Here is a 26,582-nt window from a genome sequence, read left to right on the forward strand (position 1 = left end):
TATGCAGACCCTCCTGGGCAGACTGTTGGCATGGGGCTGATCCCCATCATCAGTGTGAGGGAGGGGACAGTAGTGGGGTGGGGACAGAGGTGGTGGGACGGAGAGGAAAATTATCTTCTGCTAGGAATAAAGCAGGGAACTGTTTGTCACTTTTCTTAAACTGACCAACACTACCCAGGGCCTCCAACTTCAAGTAAGAAACCATGGTTTGAACAATCTCAGCTCATCCCCACAGGCACCAGGCCATGGCCACAATGAGCAGCTGGGCCACTGATATGGTTTGAAGCTGGCTCCCTGCCAAGTCTCCAAACCTTACCACCAGAAGTTGCCGCCCCCCCCACCCCCCCAAACCTCAGGGAGAAGAGGGAGAAAAAAAAAACTAAGAAAACCCGAAACGAGAGAGAGACAACCAAAGTGAGATATATAAACATATTTACACTTATATACAATTAAAATATACAATTTCACAAGGGAAAAGGGAAGGGGGAAGGGAAAGGGAACAAAAACTAAAATAAAATATATATATATATATCCCAATTAGTGACCCAATATCTAACAACTAAAAGAGTTAGCAAAGAAAATAGCTCACTACTCTCCTGGGACAACCGAGAGTTGCTCCGGAACGATCGCCGGCAACCTCTGTCTCCCAAGGTCGGCAAGGCCCAACCAGGCCTCGCTCCCCAACCCGACAGACCCAACAGCAGGGAACCTGCACCTCCAAGCCGCTGGAAGGAAAGAAAGAGAGCGAAGGCCTCTCCTCCTTTCTTCTTATAGTCTGGCTTACGTAAAAATCGTAGGGAGTACTGGGTAAATCTGGACCCTTCCTTGGTTACAAACTGGTCACCAAGGAAGGCCTAGCCCAAACCACCACAGCCACGTGGAGGCTGAGCCCTTTCCTGGCTCTTGGGGTGGTAGGCTCGCTGTGGCAGCCCACAGCCACCACCACAGCCCCATGAAGAGCCACAGCAAGGAGGGGGCAGCTGAGGGGCACCACTACCAGTGCTGCTGCTCAGCTCCCCAAGGTCTGGAGCTGAGCAGGGCTGTGGGATGCTGCAAAGCTTCCCTGTGAGCAGCAGCAGGACAGGCAGTAGTGCATGGGGAGGCAGGGGTATGGAGATGTCTCCTCCTCCTGGGGTGGGTACAAGCACTGCTGTTCACTTTCCCCCCAAACCCACACCTCCTTCTGCCCTGAATTGGTCTCTTGTTCCCCAATTATCTATAGGGACTTGAAGGTCCAAACAGAACCTGTTTTTCCATTCTTGGCTATTGCACTGTTCTTGCGAGAATTGAAGTAACTGAAAGGCTGTGGCTTGTGTTGGCATCTCTCCATCAACTCTTCTGCGCAGTGAATTTGTTCTTTTTCCCATTGCTGATGCATGGAGAAACCCTCTGTTCAGAGGTTCCCTCAAGTCCCTACAGGTGTTAGGGAAAAGCAAATGTTTTAGGAGGACTCAAACACCAGGAGGGCTCTGAGCATCCCTTGCTCTCCAGCTGTGCCACAGCTACCAGTTCAGGAGTATAACCCATCACCATCCTGCAGGTCTTTGGCAGCATGCCCCAATCCAGCAAGCTGACACTGTTCCAAGCACCCCTTTCCTGAGCTTTGGGAAAGGGTGGAGGAAAGTATCAGTTCAACCCAACTGCATTTCGCACTGAGAAAGATAATTTTTCTTCCCACTGGTGCTTGCTGTAGGTTTGAGGACCAGCGTCCCTTGGAAGGTTCAGCTTGCCAGTGGCACCATCCCATCCCTGCTGCTGTGCAGCACTGTGGCTGGAGAAGCTGTCCTATCCTGTCCCAGGGCTCCTGGAAATTTTTGGCATCAAACTATACTTGCTTGATCCAAGACCTCACACTGGAAACTAAGCTTGTGGGAAAGGAGAGGTCTCTCCTCTTCTTTGTCCGGACTTCAATAAAAACCAGATTTCCAGTGCATCTGGGGCTCCCTGATGCTCCCCCACAAGGTGGGGGACACCCAGCAGCACTTCCCAGCAGCATCCCCTCCCTGTGCCATGGTTCTTCTAGGGAAAGTTCTGCACCAGGGAAGCATCTCATCTGGACTCCTGACTCTGCCAGTCTTTTTCCCCACTGTTTTCCATCAGGAGCCATGAAAGCTGCCCCAGCACAGTGCTTCAGTGCTCCACTCCAGCCTGGTATAGCCCCTCAGCCCAGTGCCTGCCTTAACATCCTAAAGTTAAGTATATCAGGAGTTTGTCACCGGATTTTCCTTATGATAGATGGTCAGTTCCTCTGTGCAAATCTACACAGCCCTGAGGATCCCCCTTCAGCCAGCAGGCATGTTTCCAGTCCTTTCCACATCCCAAATGCAACAAGAAATGTCATGAGAGCTGTTTCCTCTGCTGGAGCCCAATGGCATTTTCCTGCCCTCTCCCCACCAAGCTGGGCAGCCAGATCCCTCCTGCCTGCTGAGCTTCCAGCTTGCAGGCCCAGCCAGCTGACTGCTGGAGGTCAGGAGGTGACTCGAAACCACCCGTGCTGGTCCCAGATTGAAAGAGCATCCTTTGTTCCTGAACAAGGACTTCCCAGTGCCATCCTGCTGACTAAGCGAAAAACCCACCACACTGCCCAGCAGCCCCAGGGCTCAGCTCCCAGTGACCTCAGGAAGTCAGTGCTCATGCGTTCCCAAGGCTCGCAGTCCTTGGTGGAAGCAGAACTCCTTCTGAAGGGGGCACTGGGGAGGTCATGGGCTGTTGTTATTCCTGCCTCCAGCTGTCACTGCTCCTGGCAGCCGAACCCCTTGTGTCCAGCAGAGTAATGGCAGTGTGACTGCACAGGCAGGGCAGGTGATGGCACAGACAGGCAGAGGATGGCACAGACACGCAGGACAGATTCATTTCCCATCACTGTTGCAGTCAGGGCAGTGTGAGGTGTCCAGAGCAGCCTGAGATGCTCCTGGCTGGCTGCAGGACCTGCTTCAGGGATGGCAGCAATCGACCCACCACAGCACAAGGGCAGGAGAGTGGGTGCTGTGACCCTTTGCCAAGGCTCAGCCAAGGGATCCCTCCCTCACCCATATTGCCTCTCAGCCCTGGGGTGGCCCCTGGCAGCGTCTCTGCCAGTTCATGCTGCCCAGACCCTGCAGGATCCCAACCCAAACCCACTGACATCTGGGCAATGGGCAGAAGATCTCTCCCAGGTGCTGACAGCTCCCATTTTGGGCAAACACCACTGGCAGCTTGCTTTCCTGGAGATACTCTCTCAACATCTGCCTCTCAGCAGCCCTCCAGCATCTGGACTTGTCTCCTTATGGCAAACCTGAGGGTCTCCTGGGCTGCCCGGGGAGCGGGGATGAGCTTTGTAAAGCCACAGTGAAATCACTTATTACTGTTGAACTGAATCTTACCCTGGCCAGGAAATTATTCAGCTTTAATCAATTTATTAAATCCACCCTGGGGCCTTTTATGTGAACCCTCCTCCTAAGTTGCTGGTGCACCCCAGGGTCCACCAGCTTTCTTTAGGTCTTTTTCCTTTTTCTCAAATAACTCAAAACTCCAAGATGGAAGTCAGATAACCCAAAATCCTGACACACACAAAAAAAATAAATAAAAAAAAATTATAAGCTGTAGAGATTTTCACTTTTTTTTTTTATGCTTTTCAGTTTTAAACATATCTGCAGAACTGGACTTTTATTTGTCTTCCAAGGGAAATGAGCTTCTAAGCTCATTGTGGGACGGCACCAGCTGCAATGTGAGAAAATCACGTACTGTGAAAATCTAAAAAAGCCCTGGGAAGCTTCATTCATTTTCTCTTCCGCCACATGCTACAGACCAGTATGACTGGATGCTCCCAAGGATGTGTAGGGATCTCTCCAAGTGCAGAGGGACACCCTCAGACACACCCCAGGGCTGCAGGTACCTGTTCCTGCCCCTGAGGCTGAAGCAGGTTGCAGAGATGATGGAGTCACTGTGAGGGGAAAGGAGATGTGTCCTGGGATGATCTCTGAGGCCTTCGGAACTGTTAATGCTTCACTCAAAGCCATGGCCCTGCCCTTTTAAGATACATTTGTGCTTTGTTCCTGGGACAAAAGGAAAAGAAAAACCCACCCGGGTTCATTAGTGGGAAGCTGACAGTGACCTCTGTGCCTGCAGGGATGGGCATGGGAAGGATGTTTGTCCCTGGGCATGGGAAACATGCTTTTCCCACCTCAGGTTCACTCCTGCTCTCAAGTTTCAGCAAGTGACTTGGATGAAACCACTGAGTACAAATTTTTCAGTTTCAGCTGGACTTTAGTTTTTTGCAAGGTGGAAGAGCAATCATGGCTTCATGTGATGTGATGGGAGCTGCAGGGAGACACTGCCCAGCTGCAAGGAAAACTTTGCTTTACTGAGGTGATTTCTTTCAGCTCAAAGTCCCCAGGCTGAAGTTAAACCTTCAGCACAGAAACTTCTTGCATGAGTGTGAAATCTGGCAGTGCCCAGAGGTGCGGGTGGCTTGTCAGAATTGTTCCGCGGCAGCAGCCACTCGCCTCTTTTCTGAGAAGCAGATGGTGAGATCCAGAACCCAAAACAGCCTGCACCAGGTGCTGGATGAGCTGCCCAGGCTGGTGAGCCCTCAGAGGAGCTGATACCAGCCCAGGTGTGGCAAGCTTCTGTCAGGGCAGACATGATCCTGCCTGGGATGTATCAACCAGATAGGAGCTGGGTAGAGGCTGCTGTGGATGAGCATCCACATCCTGCTTCCAGTGCATCACCCCCCTGCTCCAGCCTGGTCTCCTTCCTGTCAGGGGGACACCGTGTCCTTGGGACTACATTGGCTAGGTTTGTGTAGTGGGGGGCTGTAGGGTGCCTTAGTGAGGAGGCACCAGAAGCCATCCCCATGTCGGACCCAGCCAGCTCCAGGACAGACCCACCACTACCCAATGCTGAGCCTGTCCACAGTAATAGGGGTTCCTCTGTGATAATGCATTTAAGAAAGAGTAAAAACCACTGCACAGTCCTGCAGATCCACAGGTCAGTGGAGAGGGAGGGGAGGAGGTGCTCCAGGTGCCAGAGCAGATTCCCCGGCAGCCCATGGAGATGACCATGGTGAGCCAGGCTGTCCATCTGAAATCTGTGTGGTCCATGGTGGAGCAGACACCCACTTGCAGCCTGTGGAGGATCCTACACTTCTGCCTTCCCATGGCAGGAGTCTGCTCAGCCTCTGAGGGCTGATTTGAGACCCAAACTGCTGCTGGGAGCCTGCCTGGCTGCCACTGCCTTCTGCCTCCATCTTGTTGTGCAGGAAGGCTTTATATGTCCTGCTAAAGGATTCAGCTTCCCTTTCCAACATCCCGCATGTCCCTCTCTTTTGGAAGAGAGCCCCAGGATTGGAAACATCCGTTCTCCTGTGGTAATGTGGGTGCTCAATCACAGTGGGACTTCCCCAACCCAGGGTCAAGCAGAGCTGCCGAGGAGGTGCCACACCCTGGCCACTTCCACCCAGAGGCACAGAGCCCCGAGCCCTGTGCCAGGACCATCTCTGCTGTGGGGCAGGGAGAGGTTGGATGGTGGATCCTGTGGCTGAGCAGTAGATGTCTGTGTGAGGAGCCACATTTCAAGTATTTGGAATAATTGAGGTCTCCTGGGAGTCATTGGGCAGCTCACCAGGGGACCAGGAACTTGCTTAGACCCTGACAGTATGTTTAAGCTTTCAGGTGAGATCTTTACAGGTGTTTAGTTTAAAAAATAATGGTGTCAGGGTCCATCTGGAGCCTGTGCTAGCCACGCTTCTGGCTGGTATACATTGATCTGAGCAAATAAGCCTGGGAGCAGCCAGCAGTAACACAGCTCCTATGCCCTCACCATCCTGTCGTGCCACCCAGTGGTGTCCAGGGATGAGGAAAATGACAGCAAACATATGGGACACTTTCCTTGAGCCCTCTCCCTGTCTCCAGTTGTTCTCAGATGGGGGGACTTCCTGAGCAAGCCACGATTTTCTGATTTCTCTGCATTTACAAACTTCAGCAGATTCCTCCTCTTTGGACTTGTCAAAACCCCTCCCTTGGGGCACAGAACAACCTCCAGCAGCACCATCCCTCACCAGGGAGCTCCTGCACCCCAGCACCAAGAGCTGTCTGCTTTGGGGTGGGTTGGATCTGTCTCCAACCTTCACTTCACATGCTGGAAGAGCTGGTGGCTCCATCCCTCTCCAGTCTCTCCAGGGCTGTCCTGATTTTCCAGTCCCCCAGCTGTATCTTCTCTGGCTTAAGAGTCCCATCCTGCTCAGACAGGAAGGGTCCTTCCCACTAGAGTTTCTCAGAGACTCTATGGCCACTGTGATGGCTGTTGGCAGGGCTCAGCTGGCCCTACTTCCCTTTGTGCCCTTCCACTGCCCTGGTACATCCTGAGGGGCAGGATCAGCCCGCTATGGTCCTTGCTGCCACACTGATGGCTCCCACAAGCCAGCTCCCACCCTGCATCCCACCTGGAGCAGACAGGACATCCACCATGGGGCAGAGGCATGTTGCTATCCCACAGGCTGGCCCAAACCTCTGGGGTTTTCCCTCCAGTAATGTACTTTCCATTGCTCTTAAAAATAAAATCCCAGTAATAAAAACTCCAGCTAATTTTATCCCCAGCCTGTTTTTCCCAGGCTGCTGCAAGAAAAGGTGCCTCCCTTGCCTTGCTGGGGGGGTTCACTGTGCAGCACCATCCAGGGTGTGTGGGGGGATGTGGGCTGAAGGGAAGGACATTGAGCCCCAATAGTTGGTTGCCTATGGAAGGCATCTTTCCTCTTCGTCTTGCTGGGGACTCAGGAATGAGTGGGGATAGCAGGGGGTTGGTGTGGGGCCAAAGGGACAGTTTGGTGTGGTGTGACCATGGTCAGAGTGTGAGCTGGAAAAGCCACAGGGAGCAGAGATGGGCCCCAGGGCAGAACAGGTGGGGCAGCTTTGAGCTTCCGCTGTCCCCAGGACACAGGGCAGCTACAGTGGGAGCCATGCCCCGCCTCAGACCCCACTGACACAGCTATCCCACAGGACACAAAGCAACCAGGGCATTCCTGGAGGTGTTGGATCCTGCAGGATGAGCTGTTTCCAGCCCTGCAGCCCCAACAACCCCATCAAGTTTTGCAATATTTAGCTTTCACGGTCCCCTTGGTTTTGCAGTTCTGGGCTCCCACTGAATGTGGGTGCTGCAGGGGAAGCTGAGTGATGGGAGTGAAGAAGGCTGAGGACCCTGGAGAGAAATAGACGCCCTCTCCTAAAAGTATTACTTACAAAAGCTGCTTTTGTGTTTTTTTTTTTCTTCTTTGTTTGCTCCTGATTTCTTGATTTTAGTAGGGCCAAGGAGATCTATGACTTTCTGGGAGCTGGCAGTGATGCAACAGCCTACTCATCCAAGGAAAATGTGAAAAATGGCTGAGCTGGGAAAACCCCCGTAGGATTTGGAACAGAGAAGCAAAATGGGAGCTGACACGCAGGTGTGTGGGAGGTGCAGAGTATGGGATACTGCAGGGGGAAAGCTGCCCCTGCAGACTCTGACAAGAAACCCCCCCCCCAGAATCAGCTATATTCCCCCAGCTGCCCTGGATGCAGGGATGCCAAGGGTGCTACTGGAATGTCCCAATGGGACAAGTCTGGCAGCCTGGCATGGAGCAGCAGCTGCAGGCAGGGACCAGCCACATGGCCACCAGTGAGAAGGTGCTGGCATTGGTGCAGGAGCATCAGCACTGGGATGTCTCTCACAAGCCCAAATTATTCTCTTCCTAAGCCATAAATATTAAATATTTATGACGAAATTGTTAGATTATTTGGTCATTCCCAGCTAAGGTCTTTCCAAGCTGACCGAAGCCCATCCCTCAAAGGGCACAGGACACCAGACCCAGACTCCAGCGTGGCTCCTGGTCTGGCACAGTGGGATGATTGATCCACTCATGGGACCAGGTCTTCCCCACAAAGTGGTTCAGTCTGAGGACTAATAGAGGTCTTCGGAGATTTTAAGAGCTAATGGAGATTTTGGGAGCATCCCAAAGAACCAGATGTTTTCAACCTGGCAGAGCTGCATGCTCAGCTCCTGGAGCCTACAGCACCAGGACAGGGCCATTTCTCCATGTGCTACTGAGAAACAGCTTTGCCCTTTCAACTGGCCTTAAATACAGCAGAAGGGAAAAGGAAAGCATTTAAAAAGCCTGAACTGGACTTAAAACAGTACAAAATATTTAACATATTTTCATTTGGGGCTAAACAAAACCCTGGGGGCGGAGGCAGTGTCTTCTGGCTTTCTTGGCTTAGTCAATAGGGCAAAAAAGACTTTCTTTCCCAGTTTCAGCAGCACCTCATGGGACCTTGTCATCTTCAGCCCCATGGATCTGGGGGCTCGGGCTAGAACATCCTGCTTGCACTGGACTGTCACTGCTGTGTCACTCTGCCCTGCGAGTCCCCATCTGTGGGCACACAAACATGGCCGTGGCTGTGACCCTGACCTGGGGCAGCAGCAGGATGCCCAGGACAGGCAGCACAGGCAGCGCAGGCAGTGGAACAAGCCTACAGGTTCTTAACAGGAAGATTAGATCACTTATATTATACAAATTGGATTTCTTTTCTCCCCGAGGAAAAGGGCCAAGGGACCTAAAGCCACCATGTCCCTACTTGGGGTCTTCCTGGGCTCACAGGGACACCCAGATCTCCTTCATGGGCAGGAGCTGGTTTCAAGAGCCAAGAGCAATCAAACCTGCCTTCCTGGACATGCTCGAGGATGGAGTGTCCTTGTCTGCCCACGGAAGACTTGTGGGGTCCCTCAGACCCATGAAGGGACGTCTTGTGGGGAAATGGAGGACACATGCCCACAAGAAGATCCAGAGCAGCAAGACTCGCTACTCCCAGTGCTGTCCCCTGGATCCAGCCAGAGGGCCAGCAGGAGTCATGTGTCTCCCCTGCTCCACCTCCAGGGGGCCAGTGAAATGCTGGGCTGTTTGCACAGGCACGGAACAGCCCAGGCTTCCTGCTTTGGGGATGTAACAGTCTACAAAGGAGGGCCACAAAGATGATTAGAGGGATGGAGCATCTCTCCTATGAGGAAACATTGAGTGAGTTACAGGTGTTCGGCCCAGAGAAGGCTCCAGGGAGAGCTTAGACCCCCTTCCAGTGCCTAAAGGGGCTCCAAGAGAGCTGGAGAGGGACTTCGGACAAGAGGGAAGGGCCTCAAGTGTTAGATGGGATATTGGGAAGAAATTCTTCCCTGTGGAGGTGGTGAGGCCCTGGCACAGGTTGCCCAGAGAAGCTGTGGCTGCCCCATCCCTGGAAGTGTTTAAGGCCAGGTTGGATGGAGCTTGGAGCAACCTGGTGTAGTGGAAGGTGTCCCTGCTCATGGCAGGGGGGAGGAACTCCATGGTCTTTAAAGATCCCTTCCAGTACAAACCAGTCTGGGATTTTGTGATTCTCTGATTCTCAGCTGAGGCAGGGCAGTCAAAGGGTGTTATTACACAGATGGGTTTTGATGGCTCCCTGGGATGTGGCTGCAGCCCAGGTCCAGTGCAGACTCTGCCCTTGCAGATACTTCTGTCCCTTCAGCTGTCTGCTCCCACCCAGAGCATGATCCCATGTCCTGGGAGGAGCAGCCAGAGGTGTCCTGATAGCAGGACAGGAGGACAGGGTCATCTGCACCCAGTGTCTGTACCCATTGCCACATCAGAGTCCCATGAAGGGACACTTTGGGTCTAAGGGAACCCACACAGTGTGTGTCCCCCAGGGTGCTGGCCATGACCCCAGCCCCTGCTCTGCTCCTCGACAGATGCTTTTCTGGGAGTGGAAGGATGATGGATATCTGCCATGGGCTGTTGCCTCATTGTGTAATGTGTGGGAGTAAAGTCATGGTCCCTGTGACACACAGCTGCAAAGCAAATCAGGAATTCTGAGTCTCACCCTTCCCCATCACATGGGTGTCCCAGAAGGAGCATCTGCCTTCAATCAGCTGTACCTTGGAACAGACTGGGTTGGCTGTGCAGGCGGAGGTGAGCACGTGAACCAGGCTGGAATCACAGCCATGGGGAGCCATCGGATCTGGCAGGGACCTGATGAAACATTGAAGCGGAGCCAGGATGCTGTGCTTGACTCTCTCGGGATGGAGATGTTGGGGGTCCCTTGCACAGCTGTGGTGCAGTGTCCCCTCCGGAACGAGCCAGGATGGGGAGCAGAGGCTCAGCCACCACTGCCCCTACTGTACCCCACAGTGGGGAGGGCAGGCCCTGTCCCTTCCACCTGGGACTGGGTCTTTGCTCACAGTGCTTCAAATGTCAGCCACAGGCACGGAAGGGGAACACGGAGCACTGGGAAGTGCCAGGTAATGCCTCTAAGGAGTTTATTGCTGCCAAGAGAAGTAAAGTGCTGGCAATCTGGAACATGGGATACAGGCAGGAGTCCAGGATACAGGTAGGGCTGCAGCAACACGGCACAGGGATGGTCTGGGACAGGAGAACACCCTAAATGAGGAATCACAGAGCAAGAGGCACCAGGTGCCAGCTCACAGGTCTGAGGTGCACCAGGCACCTCCTTAGTCCAGTCAGCCCTGCATCGCCCAGCTCCCTATCCCAGTGAGAACCAGCGCCAGGACCCAGAGTCTTCTCCAGATCATTACATCCTTGGTTCATCTTCCAAGGAATTGCACTGACAACAGCAGAACAGTGGGTGCAGATCATGGAAGCTGACGGTGCCAGTCCAGGGCAGGGACTCTGGCAGCAGAGCAGTGATGATCATGTGGCAGGAAAGAAAAGCAAAAAGCACAGAACGTTCGGGTTGGGGGCCCACAATGTGGCTGTTCCTGCTGGCACATGGGATAATTGCTGTGCTGGGAGAGTGGCCCTTCTTTAAGAGGGCAGCTGGGCACTCAGCCCAGCCTCCAAGGGCGTGAGAAGGACATGTAGCTGGGCAGAAGAGAGACACTACAAATAGACCTAGGTGACTGGATTCTTTCCAGACTGCATGGCTGAGGACACAAAGAATGAGATCTTGGATCCCTGGGCAGCCCAGGGGCTGGGCTTGTGTCCAGACTGAGCCCAGGAGAGGGCTCACTCCACTCTAATAAGCAGCTCCAGGCTCTGGCAGTGGGGACTCACCATGGGGTGTTACCCACCATAAATGCCTGGGGACAGGCGTATTGACCCCATGGTGTTGCTCCCGTGTTTGGCAACATCCAGTGTGGAGAGGCTGCAGCGAGGTGAGGTGGGTCAGCACGAGTTGCCCCGGCTGGGGACAGCAGAGCCCTGCTCCAGCTGTTCCCAGTGTAACTGTAGCTTCACACAGTGGTTTCCAGGTGTTAACAGAGCCCTAGAGGCACTGTCACAGATCTGTGCAAACCCAGTTCTGGTAGGAACAGAGCCTGAAGAAAAGGGAAGGTGTTCACCCATGTCACCCATCATATATATTGCTTACAGTCCTGGGCCCAAACCCAGGTCTCATGGCTCCTGAATCACCATTCAGGGTTGCCAGCCCCCACAGTTAAGGGTGCTGAAATGGACACAGCCCAGACACACAGATGAGGGTCAGGCCCAGAAACAGCATGGCCAGGCCAAGGTGACAGCTTCAGGTTAGCCCTGCAGCTCTCAGGGCACCCCAGTCCCAGCAGGCCCATGGCACTGTTGGCACTCCCCTGTAACCTGCAGCAAGAAGGGGGCTGGGGGCCAGTGCTGCTGGCCAGGGCTGGGAGGACAATCCCCTGGGCTGGGGCAGGGAGAGCTGCCCTGGCTCTGCAGAGAGCAGCCTGGAGTGGGAACCATGGCCTTCTTTTTCCTTTGGAAGTCCTTATGGGCTCCACATCCAAACAAAGGCATGAAATCAGAACTGAGGGCAACCACCACTCTCCTTCCTGCCCCAGCTGGAACTCATGGTTGCCCTTAGCAGCACCTGAGAGAGGCCATGGCAGCACCTGAAAGAGGCCATGGCAGAGATTCCTCTCTAGCTGTGGGACAATTGGCTGGAGTCTCTCTCCTGGGTCCATTCCCAGCAGGGGGTCTCAACCCCGGGGGAGGCTCTGCAGGGTGCAGGGGTCATCCCACAGCCTGGGCAAGGAGGGTGCTCTGGACCAGTGCAGAGCCCCAGGTTCACCCCACATGGGTGTTGCCACCTCAGCACAGGGCAGAGGAACATGTGCCACAGCATGCCATGCCACTGAGGTCCCCTCTGTCTGCCCCTGAGGGAAGGACTCACTGCAGAGCACCAACCACTGCTGCCACCACTGTGGGGTGGCTCCAAGGAAGGGCACTCTAAAGTAAATAACAGGTTGTGAACTGCACCAGCACCACCTGAGGAGTGCAAGCCTCTAGAACAGTTTCTAGAGGAGCAGACAGATGAGGCTATAGAACTCGAAGGGGGGCAGGTGGCTTCAAGACCCCGTCCCACAGCAGGGGGCAGGGGGTCCCCAGTCCCTGGGAAGCCCAGAGGGGATGGGAAAACACATGGGAACATGCCCAGGAGTAGAGACCCCTGGGCTCCTTGTGCTCACCAGACTGTGCAACTTCAGCTCATTCCACATCCCAAAGACAGAACAGTCACGGCCTTCAGGGCTGGTAGCACTAGATGGACTGATTTCGGCAGAGAGACAAAAGGTTAAATTAAATAGTTCACCCTACAGACAGGTGACCCTTCTCATAAAGAGGGTTGCTTTTAATTAAACCTTAGGCAAAACAGGCACTGGACACCAAGGTGGCATCACAAAAGGGATGGCAGGCACTGATGCCTAGGAGACAACTAACACCCTACTCCTGCAGGCAAAGGACATGACTAGCCATGGTCTTTGCTCTTCCTCCTCCACCCTCTCCCTGGCACTCTGCTGACCCCCATTCCAGCTGCAGGCACCAGAGCAGAACAGGGATTCATGCCTTGCAGCGAGCTTTAGGCCAGGATCATCCTCAAAGAGCACAGCTGGAAGGGACAGAGAGCAACAGACAAAAACAGGAGTGAGAACAGAACTGGTCTGCATGGTGCCAGCCTAGGGAAGGGCTAGCACCTTCTGCCCACCTCAGCTCAGTGCTACGGCATGTCAGAGCTTGAAACAACCCTGGAGAGAAAAACCCTGGTCTCGGGGGTATGGAAGGCCAGGGACCCATGGAGGTTCATAGGGATCTCCAGTGAAAGTACCATGGATACCAAGTACTGAGCCATAGTCGAATGTCATTCAGCTCAAGAATTGTCACTGAGCTGGGTGGGAAGCAGGAGGATACCTGAGATGCACAGCAGCTCCCCCTGCACAGGCAGCACAGGCAGCAGCCATGTCTCCTGCACACTGGGGGTTGTGGGGCTGGGGAGAGAGTCCCTGCACCCATTTAGAGACAGAAAAGGAGCAGCTTGAGAGCAGCATGGCTGGAAAGCCAGCAGGGCAGGGATGCTCCCCAGGTGGGGTGCCAGCTTCCTCCTGCAGAGATGCCAGTGGCAGTCCCAGACCCTGAGATACAACACCTGGAACAACGGGTGTGATGGGTTTGGGGCCAGAGTCCCTTGAAACCCCTAGGGAAGCTCGACGATGGGGAGGGGGAGGTGCTAGATGAAGGTGGAGTCCAGCTGGCTCGCCTCATGGTTGGTGCGGGCACGAGCCTCAAAGAGCTGCTTGATAAGGGCAGATTTCTCCTGCTCCAACTGGGTGATGCGCTCGCTCTTGTCAGTCACCTCCTGCAAGAGATGGGAGGAAAATACTGCTCAGAGGAGGAAAATGCTGGCAACTGCTGTATTGCAGGTAATATTACATAGAACCACAGAATCACAGGCTGGTTTGGGTGGGAGGACCTTAAAGCTCATCTCATTCCATCCCCTGCCATGGGCAGGGACACCTTCCACTAGCCCAGGTTGCTCCAAGCCCTGTCCAACCTACCCTTGGACACTTCCAGGGGTGGGGCAGCCACAGCTTCTCTGGGTAACCTGTGCTAGGGCCTCACCACCCTCACAACCAAGAATTCCTTCCCAATATCCCATCTAGCCCTGCCCTCTGGCAGTGGGAAGTCATTCCCCCTTGTCCTGTCCGTCCAGTCCCTTGTCCCAAGTCCCTCTCCAGCTCTCTCAGAGCCCCTTCAGGTACTGGAAGGAGCTCCAAGCTCTCCCTGGAGCCTTCTCTTCTCCAGGCTGAACACCCCCAGCTCTCCCACCCTGGCTCCAGAGCAGAGGGGCTCCAGCTCTCAGAGCATCTTTGTGGCCGTGTGCTGGGACAGGAACCCCAGCAGTAAGCCTGGCCCTGGTGGGGGCACCATGGGCATCCCTTCCCCATCTGCCCTGCTTACAGACCCCAGCTGCAGTCTCATTACCCTCTTGTGACCTGCATTTGTCACAGTCTTTTCCCTCTGACAGGAATGCCCCATCCCTACCCATTGACTCACCCAGCAAACAGACGGACACAGTTGGGCACAGCTGCATGCCAGAGGGTCTCTGTGTGCAGCCCTTCTCTGGGATGACCAAGGTTGGCCAAGCTGAAGGAACACTTCCCACTGCCTAGCATTCCTTTCCTGGCCCTATCCCACCTTCCTTTCCCAGCACCCCCAAGGGCACCTCCTCCACCTGTACCCCCACTCACCTTGGTGAGAAGCCGATTCTGCTCTTTTAGCATGTTGATGGCTTGCTGGGAGCCTGTGGAGGCTGGGGACACTGTGGTGACCAGCCTGCTCAGGGCTGAGGAGGGGTTTGCTGGCTGCAGAGAAGGTGAAGGGATCAGACATTGAGCCTCCTCCGTTGTGGCCCTTCCCAGCCTTTCTTCAAGGCTGGAAGCTGTTTCTGTGGCACACAGAGAACTGAGAGAAGCCCAGCAGAGGATTAAAATCCCAGCACAGGCCATTGCAGGGTCTCTGGCCCACCAGGCAGAGGGAGGAAGCATTCCTGCCAGTGTGCCTGGCTCCTCCCAGGAGCCCGGTGGGACAGTCAGCTCTGAGGTGGCTGATTCAGCACTTCAGCAGGTTGGATTTCTTATTCACTTGACAATGGTTATACCTTTTTGGGAACCTCCTTTAGTCCCCCAAATGCCTTGACCATCCTCCAGCCCAGCTCAGGACCAGCTGTGCTGTCCTCTTGGCTGCCCCCCATCACCTGTCTTGCCAATGGAGCCAAGTCACCTCTTCAGAGCTGGGGGAAACTCTGGCAGCTCCAATGTCAGCCCTGCTACCAGCATGGGGAGGGACAGGAGGGTCCTAAGGTCACACAAACAACTTCAAGCTGCTGATGGCTGTTCTCACCTTGCCAGTGGTGGAAAGGAATTCACCCAGGCAGCGGTTCACCTCCTGCAGCTTGGGGACCAGGCGCCCCAGGTGGCTCCAGCCACCCTCAGGGAAATCCTGTGGGATGAGAGGAAGAAGAGGCTGGGGGTTACCATGGGGCTGGCTCCAGGTCCAGCCAAGTCCCAGTCCAGTTCTCCAAATCCACAGAGCAGCCCCACCTCCTCCCAAGCAGCCAGGCACCATAAGAACAAGCCCCAGACTCACAGTACTGCTTCTCTTCTTCCCCAGGAGCCGCTGGTGCTCCTGCATGAGCTGGATGTGCTGGTGGTACCAGTCTCGAGCCTGGTCTATGAGCTCCAGGCCCTGCAGCAGGAAATCCTTCTCTTGTTCCAGCTCTTTCATGTACTTCAGCTGCAGGACAGAGCACAGGGATGTCACCGACTCCCCATCAAGGCCTTGTTGAGTTCCAGGAGCTGGTTTCTTCATGAGGTATGGAGGGATGTGGATATGGGCAGGGGTCTTATCCCTCTCCTCATGAGAAGCTATAGAGGAGTGGGATGATGTCTGCTGCCTGATGCTGCTTTGGAGGACAAGTTTTGGAGGAAGAGTTTAGGAGGAAGAGTTCTCTAGTTTGAGAGAACAACCGAAGCAGGTGATGGACACTCAGATCACCTCCACCCTCCTGCTCCCCTTCACAGAAGCTGTTTTCTTCACCTCTTATTTACCCAGAGAGGCAGCAGGAGCAGCCACCCCCAGCTCCCTTCAGGGTGTGAGCACCAGCCCCAGCACAGACACACTTGGATTTTGGCAAGCAGCGAACAGCCCAGCTCACTGTGCAGGCTGCGAGCAGGGGAAAACCTGCAGTCTTGTTTCCCCAGCACTCTGCCCCCACTTTGCTTCACCCCGCAAAGTACATTGAGCTGTGCAGAGTGTAGCAGAGCACACCTCTCTGCTGAGTGTCTCTGCCAGTCACTCAGGTTGGGGACCTTGGTGTGCCTGCAGAGCTGCTACAGGAGTGCCTGGGGCCCCTGCCTCCAGAGCAGGCCCCTGGGACAGGATGAGCAGAACCCTGTGCCTGGCTACAACACAGCCAAGGCTGCTGGAGAACAGGGGGCTCAGCCTCCATCCACGGGGGACACAGGGTCCTCATTCCACTGCCACCTTCTGCCTCTACTTCCCTTCAGCACCACTTTGCCACCAGCAATCACAGAGGTGGAGAGGGAAGAGGGGACATCCCCAGGGAACAGAGTACTGGTGCAGTGACCCATTCATCACTCTCACCCTGTGAGCCCAAAGGCGCTGCTCCCCTTCTCCATGCCAGGCTGCTCCCCCAGCTTCTGCACCCATCTCCAAGCCAAGGGCATGGGGAGCTGCCTGCCTTGCTGCCTCTGCCTTCTTTGCCACAACACAGCCTGGCCTTCACCCACAGCACAGACTGGGCTCCAGCGTGTCTTCTGCTCATCCCACACCTGCCACGCAATACACTGGGGTTGCTCTTGCTCCCACTTCTGGAAACACTGTTTGCAACATGAGAGCCTCCCTGCACACTTCTCTGATGGCCCAAAGGGACATACCCAGAGGAAGAAGTGCAGAGCCTTGATGCTATGGAGGCCGTTTGTGAGGGGCATGAAGAAGGTGCTGTATGTGGCAAGGACCCCCACTCAGCTGGGGGTACAGCCCACTGCTGCCTGTTCTGCCCTGTTCCCACTAGGCTTGCTGGCCAGCACGGTGACCAGAGGAAGAAGCAATATCCCACAGAGCAGAGGGACATTGCCAGCCCTGCCTGTGTGGGGATAGATGACATCTCAAGGATGGGACACTGGGCAAAGGCAGCTTCAGAGGCATGAGGAAGACAAAGAACTGGACTTGGTTGGTGCTTCCTGGGGTTAAGAGGAGGGGATGGAGCTGTGCCCTCAGCTGTCTACAAATGACAGTGCTCAGCCTCTCACGGAAGGTCTCATCCCAGCCACCCTCATGGCCATGGGGAAGTCAGACCAGTCAGTGAGGGACTGGCTGGAAAACACCAGCTGATGAGTAGGGACCAGCTGTGGTGGTGCAAAGAGTCCTGGGGCTGCAGCACAGCCCTCACAGCTCCACTCCCTGCACAGGAGGAACCAGTCCTGGTGCACTTTGGGATGTAGGATGGACACAAGTGCTACCATCTGCCACAGGCTTTAGGCAAACAAGTCTATTGACAGTTCCTTGTCCCCTGGGGGCCCAGCCTCCTCCCACCATTGGGGCAGGGAGGGGTAGGAGAGGTGACAGCATAAGGATTAGGTCCTTGCTGGACTCAAACCTGTTCTCTGTAGGCTCACAAATGGGACCAGTGCCCAAAGGCTGTGCCCAGAGTGTCACGAAAGGCTGAGACAGGGACAGACACCACTTCTCTGGGCTTAGAAGCACAGAAGGACAGTGCAGCTCTCGGGTATGTTGCGGAGAGGGTAAAAAAATGCAGAGGACCTCTCCCACTGCCCCCACAACTTGGGGAAATAGAGACCAGGGCAACATAAGCCCAGAGCAAGAGCACTTGTGGCAGAGCTGGGGACAGACACAGTGCCCAGCAGACCCTTCTCACTAGCACCAGGTAGGTCCTTGAGTTCACAGCAGTGATGGGCTCCAGCCCAGAGCTGTGCGCACAGGGGAGAGCCTTGCCAGGGAAGCAGGGACCTTCCCAACTTCCAGCCACCTAAAACCCTTGAGAAACAAGGCCCTCAATCCCAGACATTTATTTATCACTCCTTATCAGCACCTTTCAGCAGCGACTGCTTGGCCCAATGGGGATCCTGGCCCTTGCAAGGCTGCAAGCCCAGCAAACACCCCCTCCCAGGCTGGCATCGGGGCATGTTGTGTCCCCCAAGGCGAGTGCCAGGCTGGGCACCACCACTCAGGCCTGCTGGGCTGCAGGAGCACGGTGACACCAGGGTGCAAAGGGTGGAAGTGCAATGGTGATAGTCCCACCAAGCACTCATCCTGCAGGCTTGGTCCTGGCTCTCTTCCCAGGACAATTAGCCTGTGGGCAACATGCCCAGGCAGCTTCTCCAGGGCAGATCCCTTCACCCAGGCAATCTGATCCAAGCCTCTCCCCTCAGGGGCAGAGAGAGAGAAGCAGATGCCTCCATCCTGGGCTGCCTGGCTAAATTCAATGTGGATTTCTCTGCTTTGCTAGCAAAAAGTCTCTTGAGAGCCAGGAGGATCAGTATGCTTGAGCCCTGACCTGCAGGAAACATCCGGAAGGGGGCACAGCCTGGCCCCACCACTTGCCAGTGCAGAGTACCTGACCCTCACTGGGGTGCTTGAAAGGCCCAGACACCCACCTGTTGCCACACCTCCACCTTTGCCTTTCCCTGCCCAGGACCTTGCCCACAGGGAAGGCAGCCATGCAGTCAAATGCTAGCTCCACGGGCTGACCCCACTCCAGGGGAAGGCATGAACCTCCTCCCTGTCGGGCACGATTTCTGGCAAAAACAGAAAGAGCGGTGGAAGTTAGGGCAGCACCTCCACATACATCAACAGAGCTTTGTATCCAAAATATCAGGATCTGCCCAATGTCCCATGGCTCACGTGTGCAGGTGGGCAGAGGGGGAGCCATAGCCCAGAGATGGTGTCAGCAGTGAGGGACCCCTGCAATCCACCTTCCCCTTCATGGGAGCCCATGACAGGGCTGTCCCTTACCATGCTGAAATCCACGCCGTTGGTGATGGTGTGTCTCCGGTGTTCTGCACGGCCCCTCTGATGCCTCCGAGTGTCCCCAGCCCCCGGGAGGCCACCATCCCCCTGGGACTGCCCAGCAGACTTCGCATCACCACCTGGAACAGAGGAAGGCATGAGGCCACCAGCCACTTCCAACAAGAACCTCCCCAGGGTTCCTGCTTCTGTGGGATGATCTGCAGGGTGGTCTTGCAAACAGGGAGAGGCTGAGCAAAGCACCAGCCTTAGTGCCTGCTCCCATCTTTGTCCAGGCAGGACAGGCTTCAGGAATGACTGACTCGGCTGCGCCAGGCTGGCAACAAACCTCAGTGTCATCTTCTGCAGAGAGCAAGTGATAGGAGAAATACAAACTTTACTCACAGTATCCTGGAATGCCCAAATAAGGAACAATATAATCTTGGAGAAGTCCTAGAGAATTAGATAAGGGATGTACTCAAACAAACAGGAGGTAAACTAAGCTCTGTGTACCCAAACAAGATAAAGAACAAATGTTAGTTTTTAGTGGTGAAACAATAATGCTGTGCCTGCTCAAGACCTGAGGTCAAGACAGCGAAGAAGATCCGTAAGGATCAAAGAAGGACTTCCATTATGGGCGTGACTATGTAAAGCAAACTAATGAATATGTATTAAGTGAGAATATATAATTAATATATAAACAGTACGTGTAATAAAAAGCCCTGTCCATCTGTCGTTTGATTAGAGGAGCTCTCCTCTGAACATCCAGCGCTGAATAAAGAAGAATGCCCTTTTTAACATCTACAAATTGGCATTAAGAAGTTTGTTTCTGCTGCTTTTTGGTATCACAAGCAGCTTCCAGGCAAAACTAGTCCAGTCAGTGATATTGCTGGCCCTCATGGGACACCCGGTTCCCACTCAGGTGGCACCAGCTCTGCCAGGAACCCAACTTCATCTGAAGGCAGCTCCTGCTTGGTGATGGACTTGGCCATGTGGACATCCCCCCAGACTGCATACCTGTGATGTAATCACAGAGTAAATCAGGCTGTAGTTTTTTCAAAATTTTATTAAAACTCCAACATCCTATCCTGCAAAAGACTAATCTACCACAAACACATGGTGCTAATGCAAATCCATGCATAACCTATTTTTGGAGATTAAGTTCATACTGGCAGGTTCCAGGCTGGATCAGACACCTCCTGCCCATCAGCCAGGGCAGGACTTCCCTGGGCACCTGCACTGAAGTCTGTACAAGCCCTGCACCACCTGCCCTCACCAGAAACCCAGCCCTGTAGCCACAGCCAAGCCAGCTCTGATCCGCCTCTGGCTGAGCTGGCAGAGCAGCACTCTGAAACCCCACTGTGTTGAGAGTATCTTAGATGATGCAGGACATATATTGCTGCAGGCCTGTTTGCACAATCCAGCCTGCGTGCTGGACGGCGGGGACCTGTGTCCTTGAGCAGCAGATATGAGAAAGCTGCACAGAGGTAAACAAGAGAAGAGGATGTTATCCAGGGTGTGAGAAACCACAAGATGGGAGGGCCTGGAAATGTCAGAGCACGTGCCTTGGCTAGTAGAGCCAATAAAGATATAGCTATAGCGTGTGAAAACGGATGTAACGAAGAGAGAGTTAGAGTAGAGCGTGTGAACCCTGTAGGACCCTTGATAATGTGTGTATTTTTGGAATAAAGCGGAGCATTGACTGTACCTCCATGAGGATGTGTCTTTGGAGCTCCTTTTTGCATCTTCTCGTTTTACCACTGCCCCAAACCATAGCACCAGGGCAGCCAGGCCTGCAGCCAGCACATCCCCAGGCATGTCTGGGCACCAACCTGCTGCTCTTCCTTTCCTGCCCCAGCACACCCTGCCTCATGCTACTCCCTCAGTCCTGCAGCTTGCCTGCTCCCTGCACAGAAGTTTCCTCAAGAGTGCTTTTCCCAACCTGGCTTTTCAACAGGAGCATTAGGGAGTTGGCAAATAATGGCAGGCAGCTGGGGAAAATACACCCTCCTCGGGACTCCTCCCCATGCATCTGCCATCCATCGCACATCCTTCTCCTATGGTTGGGCACATGCTGGCTCCTAGGTACCAGAGCTACCTGGCTCAGGTCTGGCATGTTCCCTGCTGCAGGCACATGAAGGGCTGTTAGTGCCAGGACAGGGTGCATGGCATCACCTGGGCTGGCACATTGCTTCCTTCTGCTCCACGAGTTTCCTCAGCCAAGCACATGGACACGATGGAGCTGGGATACGGGGCATGGGAGATCAGGGGCAATGGCCACAGAAGCCACCCTTCATTTTAAGGCAACGAGATCTGGGAGAGCTGCACTGTGCCAGGGCTGCCTGTGCTGCCACATTCACACTGGTTCAGTTGTGGGAACCAGATTCAGGCTGAGGGGAGAGCAGGCAACGTGACAGCTCAGTCCATCACTACGTGTCGTTGGAGAAAGAAGTCACCACACCATGGAAAAAGTCCTCCTGGTCCATCACAGCATCCTGCTCCACCTGCCAGCAAATACTCTGGCACAGACAGGTCTCCAGCACATCGATATACACGGTCTTTGATATCACCCATCCATGTGCTTTGCCAACTGCCTTTGGTTTCATACACCCAAATTTACCTGGGAGGAACCCAGCAAGACTGGTGTGACCATGTGTGTGTTCTCCTAGCAGACCTGTAGCACATCCTGCTTGGAAAACTGAGAAACAGCCCCAAATCAAGGGTACCTTCAACAGGCAGACTCCCAAGGCAAAGTCAGGAGCATTTCTGGTAGGAGCTGCAGGACAGACGTGTTAAAAGCTTTTTGCTGCTGTTACCTGGAAGTGCTGGGTAGAACTGAGCTGAACTTGTGATAAGCAGGAGCTCCTGGTCAAACAGTCAAGCTCTGTGCACCTGAACAGACAAGGCAGCGGCTAAAAAAGGATCCCTGCTAATGAGCTTGGATAGTTCTTCTTAGGAAAAGAGCAGGACCAGATCATCAGAGGTGGAAGAGATCCTGACATGAGATAAAGGACAGACTCCTCCCTCTGGGAAGCTCCCTGCCCAAGACAAGCAGACACCTCATGGTTGTTTTACACATTTCCACACTTGCCCTTGGCAATGGCCCAGACAAGCCCCTACAAACCATCCCACCCCTGCTGCCAGTGCCACCAGCTCTCCAGGGAGCTGCTAGAGCCAGGCCACCCCTGGAGCAAGGGAAAGTGAAGTGCTGGGGAGGAGGCAGTGCCCAAGACCATCACACATCTCCTGGGCAAGGCACTTTCTGCTCCGTGCCTTGACTTCCCCAGGTCTCAGCTCACAGGGGAACCACAGAGGTAAAGACCCCCAGGAGTGACACACTCAGAAGTTGCTGTGACAAGGCACCAGTGGGCACCACCACAGTGACTTCCCTAATATCCACCTCACCATCCTTGTGCTTAGAGGGTGCTGTTGGCTCCCCAGGGACCGTGGGGCACCCAGCAGAAGCTTGCAGGCTGCCTGAGCACTGCTGGGCTGAGGAGAAGCTGGAAGGTGACTTAAGCAGGGACTTCTTTAAATCACTTCAGCCCACACACTAGCAGAACTGAGTGAGAGAAAGGGAATTGTTGTCCACTGGCTCATTGCACCCCTGGACATGCCAGGAGAGTCACATGGCCCCAACCTCTGCCATTTTGCCATGAGTCACATCCAAATCACCTCTGACCCCAGATCATAAAGCAGAGCTGGGGAGGCATCCTGTGAGCACCCCCTTTCCCCAAATCATAGGCAGAGAGAGCTTCCTCTGACTTGTTACATCCTCTCATTGCACTTACAGAAGCCACTACATGTAGCTGGAGGCTCAGAGCAGCCTCGCACGCAAAGAATATAATCTTAGTGGAGACAGGGCTTCCTGGAGGCACAGGCAGCTCCCAGCACTCAGCACACTTCTCTGTAGTGTGATGGAGCTGTGTCCTGACACAGCACTGCCCAACTCCCTCATGGCCAGCTGAGGAGGATATCCACCCATTGAACCACACTCTGGGAAACCTTCCAGTGCTCCAAGGGAGCACTGGGCAGTTGTGCAGGACCTGGAGTTAAAAGAGATGGAGTAACTCTGAGCTGTAACATTTTCTAAGCTGATGAATCAACTTGAAACTCAGGCCTCTTGCCAGAATATGACCCTGCAGCTTGGGAAGCTGGCATCAAGGGCTGAGGCACTAATCTTTTTCACAGGCTCCAAACAGTTGTGGAACATCACCCTATAATGAAAAGATCCTCAGCAAGCAGAAAGCTGCTGCAGTCATTTGCTTGCTCCTTCCCAGGGTAGAGTTTTCAATCTGTTGTCTATTCACCAAGCAGGATTTTTTTCAGGTTTTTCCAGATTTACACTCTTGATGATAGAAGAGTCAGCCTGCTTAATAATATTGCCTTAGATGAAGCTCCAGTGATTAGTCTGGAGCAATATGGAAAGCAGAGAACCTCAGCCACAGTTAAAGTTTCTTCTCCACCCAGCAGAAGGGACTGGGAGGTAGCGGGCGGGAAGGGAAGGCAAACCAGCCTGACATTCCTGAGGTGGAGGAAGTCATGTCATCACACTCAGGTCGTGCAATAACAAACACCAGGTACTCACACAGACCTTTATGTCCTCAGATCTCAAAGCACTTCACAAACCTAGATAAAGAATTATTACCTACCCAGAAACTTGGTTTCCTTATAACATCTCCTACTGACTAACGACAAATCAAGACGCCAGTGAAAAGGTCTCTCCTGTGCCAAGGTCAGCGTACCACCGCAGAGGGCTCTGGCAGAGCCACACAGGGACCCCAGGTACCAAGGAAGGGGAAGAGTCCACAGGGACCTGCAGGTGAGCTCTGTAGCCAGAGCCTGGGACAGCAAAGCAGGTTGCCCTGGTGCCACTTTCTCATTTATTCATTGCTTAATTATTTGTTATTGGGAATAGTGCTGCAGAATGATCCAAACCAAAAAGCTGGATCAGGTTTTGCAATTTTTATTTTGCAATTTTTATTGCACGTGCATGACATTGTGAAAGAATCCTTTCTGAGGACCACCCCAGCCCAGAGCCCACCCGAGTACACGGCTACTCCGTGATCACAACCCTCACCCCGTCAAGGTTGCTCGGGGGGTCCCCAGGTCCCAGCCATCCTCTGAGACTCCTAGCTGTGTCAGTCACCCTCGGGGAAGGTCAGGACAGACTCTACGCCCAGGGACAACCACGGACACGTTACGGCAAAGCCCTTAATTCCTTCTGTCAGCGCTATAAATAGCACAGTGCCTCGCGAAGGGAGCACAGCCCTGGGTGGGCGGCGGCGTCGGGATATCCACATCGGGATCGGAGCCCAGCAAAGCCAAACTGAGCATGGCAGTAACTTTGGCGGAGTTTTACACTGGCCCTGCGGGAAGCGCTGGCTCTAGCCCAGAGGAGAACACAAGGGACCGGGGCGAACAACTAGATTCCAGCCCGACCTCTGGGCGCCAGTCCCCGGGCCCGGCGCTGCCATCAACCCCACGAGCCCGGAGCCCCCCGCTCAGTCCCACCACTCACCGCGGCCTCGGGGCTGGCTGTGCCCCGGCTCCCGCTGCCCAGTGTTCTTCCCCCGCCGCTCCTCGGAACAGCGAGGGCTCGGCGGCTTCTCCACGCTCCGCTGCCCGCCGCTGCCGCCCTCAACCGGGGGCTCAGCCCCGGGCAGGGCCGCCCGCAGCCCCAAGACGAACCTCTCGAAGGTGAGGTACCCGCTGGCCGGTGCCGCCTGCCGCAACCCCTCCATCACCCCGGTGGGCAGCTCCCGGGCTTCTGCGCCCCGCCAGCGCGACTCGATCTCCCGTAGGTGCACGTAACCCCGCCGCCGGTCATCCAGGATATCGAAAAGAGTCCGCAGGCTCTGCAGAAAGACCCGAGGAAGACCCTCGGTACCGGCGGGGAGCGACCGATCGCCGCGTTCCGGAGCCATCGCCGCCGAGCGTTACCCCAGGGCCAGCCCCGCGCGCCTATTGGTCAGGGGCGGGATGTCCCGAGCTCTCATTGGGTGGCGGCGGGCGGTCCCTCTGACCATTGGCTGAGAGGGAGGACGGCGGTTTGAGTTCCACGCGGCGCCCGCCCCGCTCGCGGCCGGGGAGCGGCGGGGGTCCCGGTCCCTTCGGAGAGGGATGGCGGAGGGACCGGGACCGCGCCACTTTCCCGACCGCGAGCGAGGCGGGCTCAGGGAGATGTTTATTCCTCGATCCCCCTATTACCCAGGACCCTGCACCCCGAGAAGAGCTGCTCTGGCCGGTGTCCGTCCATCCATCCATCCATCCAGGCACAAATCCTGGTTTCTTTTCAAGCAGAGATACCCGAAAACCTGTCATAGTTTAACCCCAGCCAGCAACTAAGCACTACACAGCCTCTTACTCACTCCTGGTGGCATGGGGGAGAGAATGGGAAGGGTAAAAGTGGGAAACCTCATGGGTTGAGATAAAGGCAGTTTAATGGGGAAAACGAAAGCCACTCACACAAACAAAGCAAAACAAGGAATTCGTTCACTGCTTCTCATGGGCAGGCAGGTGTGCAAACTTCCCCAGGAAAGCAGGGCTCCATGCTGTGTAACAGTTACTGCGGAAGACAAATGCCAAACCCTTCCTCCTTCTTCCCCTCGGTTTATACACTGAACATGATGCCGTATGGTCCAGAATATCCCTTGGGTCAGCTGTCCCGGCTGTGTACCCTCCCAACCGCTTATGCACCCACAGCCCCTACACTGGTGGGTTCAGGTGAGAAGCAGAAAAGACCTTGGCTCTGTGCAAACACCACTCAGCAACAAAAAAACATGTCTGTATTATCAGCACCATTTTCAGCACAAATCCAAAATCTATCCCCATAAGTCCACCCTGCTAAAACCAGCACAACTCCTAGAGACTTCAGAGCCAATGTAATTAACAAAGAGGGGAAAAAAAACCACAACTGTAGCATTCACTCTCACCATCACCTTTGCAAACACACCCCAGAAGTGTCAGTCAATGCAGCATCCCTACAGAAGAGGGATGTAAAGCACAAGCACAGTGCTGTACTTGTCTGGTACATGGAGGAAGTGAGTGCTGACAGAGGGAATTGAGTGCCATCATCCCAGTGCTGTGGCTGGTGAGGCACCAGTGGCCATCAGCCAGCAGGAGCTGGGAGAGGGGCTCAAAGGAGCCACAGACATGAATAAAGGGGGAAAAAGACCCCTCCAGTGTTGACAAATGTGAAAGAAACAGGATTTCCGTCTTATCTTTTATAAACTTAATATGTACTGGCATTGGGAGGAGAATGAGTTTCTGTACTTTATAGGGAAATTTGCTGTGTCTGTTAGATGCAGCAGTATGTTAATCCTAGTGCAAGATGCTGCCTTCTCTGCAAAACCTCTCCATTAGACAGTGTGTCCTGCTCCAGCTGGTCTCTGTGTTGTGGCTGAACTGTTTTTCTTTAACTCATTTCTTTTCACAGATTTCCTGGACCTGTTGTACCTGTTTGAGATCTCTGCTTGGCTTAGCTGTGTTTGACTAAACAGGTTCACACCTGTGCAGGATACAAGGAGAAGGAACCAGTGCCTCATCCCTCCCCTTCCTATTCCAGAAACTAGGCAGTCAGTGTGGTGCTGCTCAGCTCTGGCAGCATCAGCACATGGGCTGTTTTGTTCAGCAAAGGCTAGATCTGCAAACAAAAGGGGTTTTCTCTGGGTTCCTCCCCCCTTTCTGGTCTTGCGGGAACAGCCAGGAATAACAGAGGGAATTCAGAATGACCGTAATGTCTTGTGTCCAATTTCCCTGCCTAGCCAGTCTATCCCACCAGGAAAGTGATCCAGAG

General features: G+C 54.4%; 1 protein-coding gene across 1 annotated transcript; it reads right to left on the bottom strand.

Moving 5' to 3' along the window:
- Positions 1-12,553: 12,553 nt before the first annotated feature.
- On the bottom strand, positions 12,554-24,742 carry SAPCD2 (suppressor APC domain containing 2). Its single transcript, XM_064677332.1, has 6 exons — positions 24,306-24,742; positions 18,794-18,927; positions 15,386-15,532; positions 15,140-15,238; positions 14,488-14,601; positions 12,554-13,595 (listed from the first exon to the last, which is right to left on the bottom strand). Exons 1-6 carry the CDS (start codon positions 24,709-24,711, stop codon positions 13,467-13,469), a joined length of 1,029 nt encoding a protein of 342 aa, XP_064533402.1. The 5' UTR covers positions 24,712-24,742; the 3' UTR covers positions 12,554-13,466.
- Positions 24,743-26,582: the final 1,840 nt, after the last annotated feature.

Source organism: Pseudopipra pipra, chromosome 20 (assembly GCF_036250125.1).
Source record: "Pseudopipra pipra isolate bDixPip1 chromosome 20, bDixPip1.hap1, whole genome shotgun sequence".
NCBI lineage: Eukaryota > Metazoa > Chordata > Aves > Passeriformes > Pipridae > Pseudopipra > Pseudopipra pipra.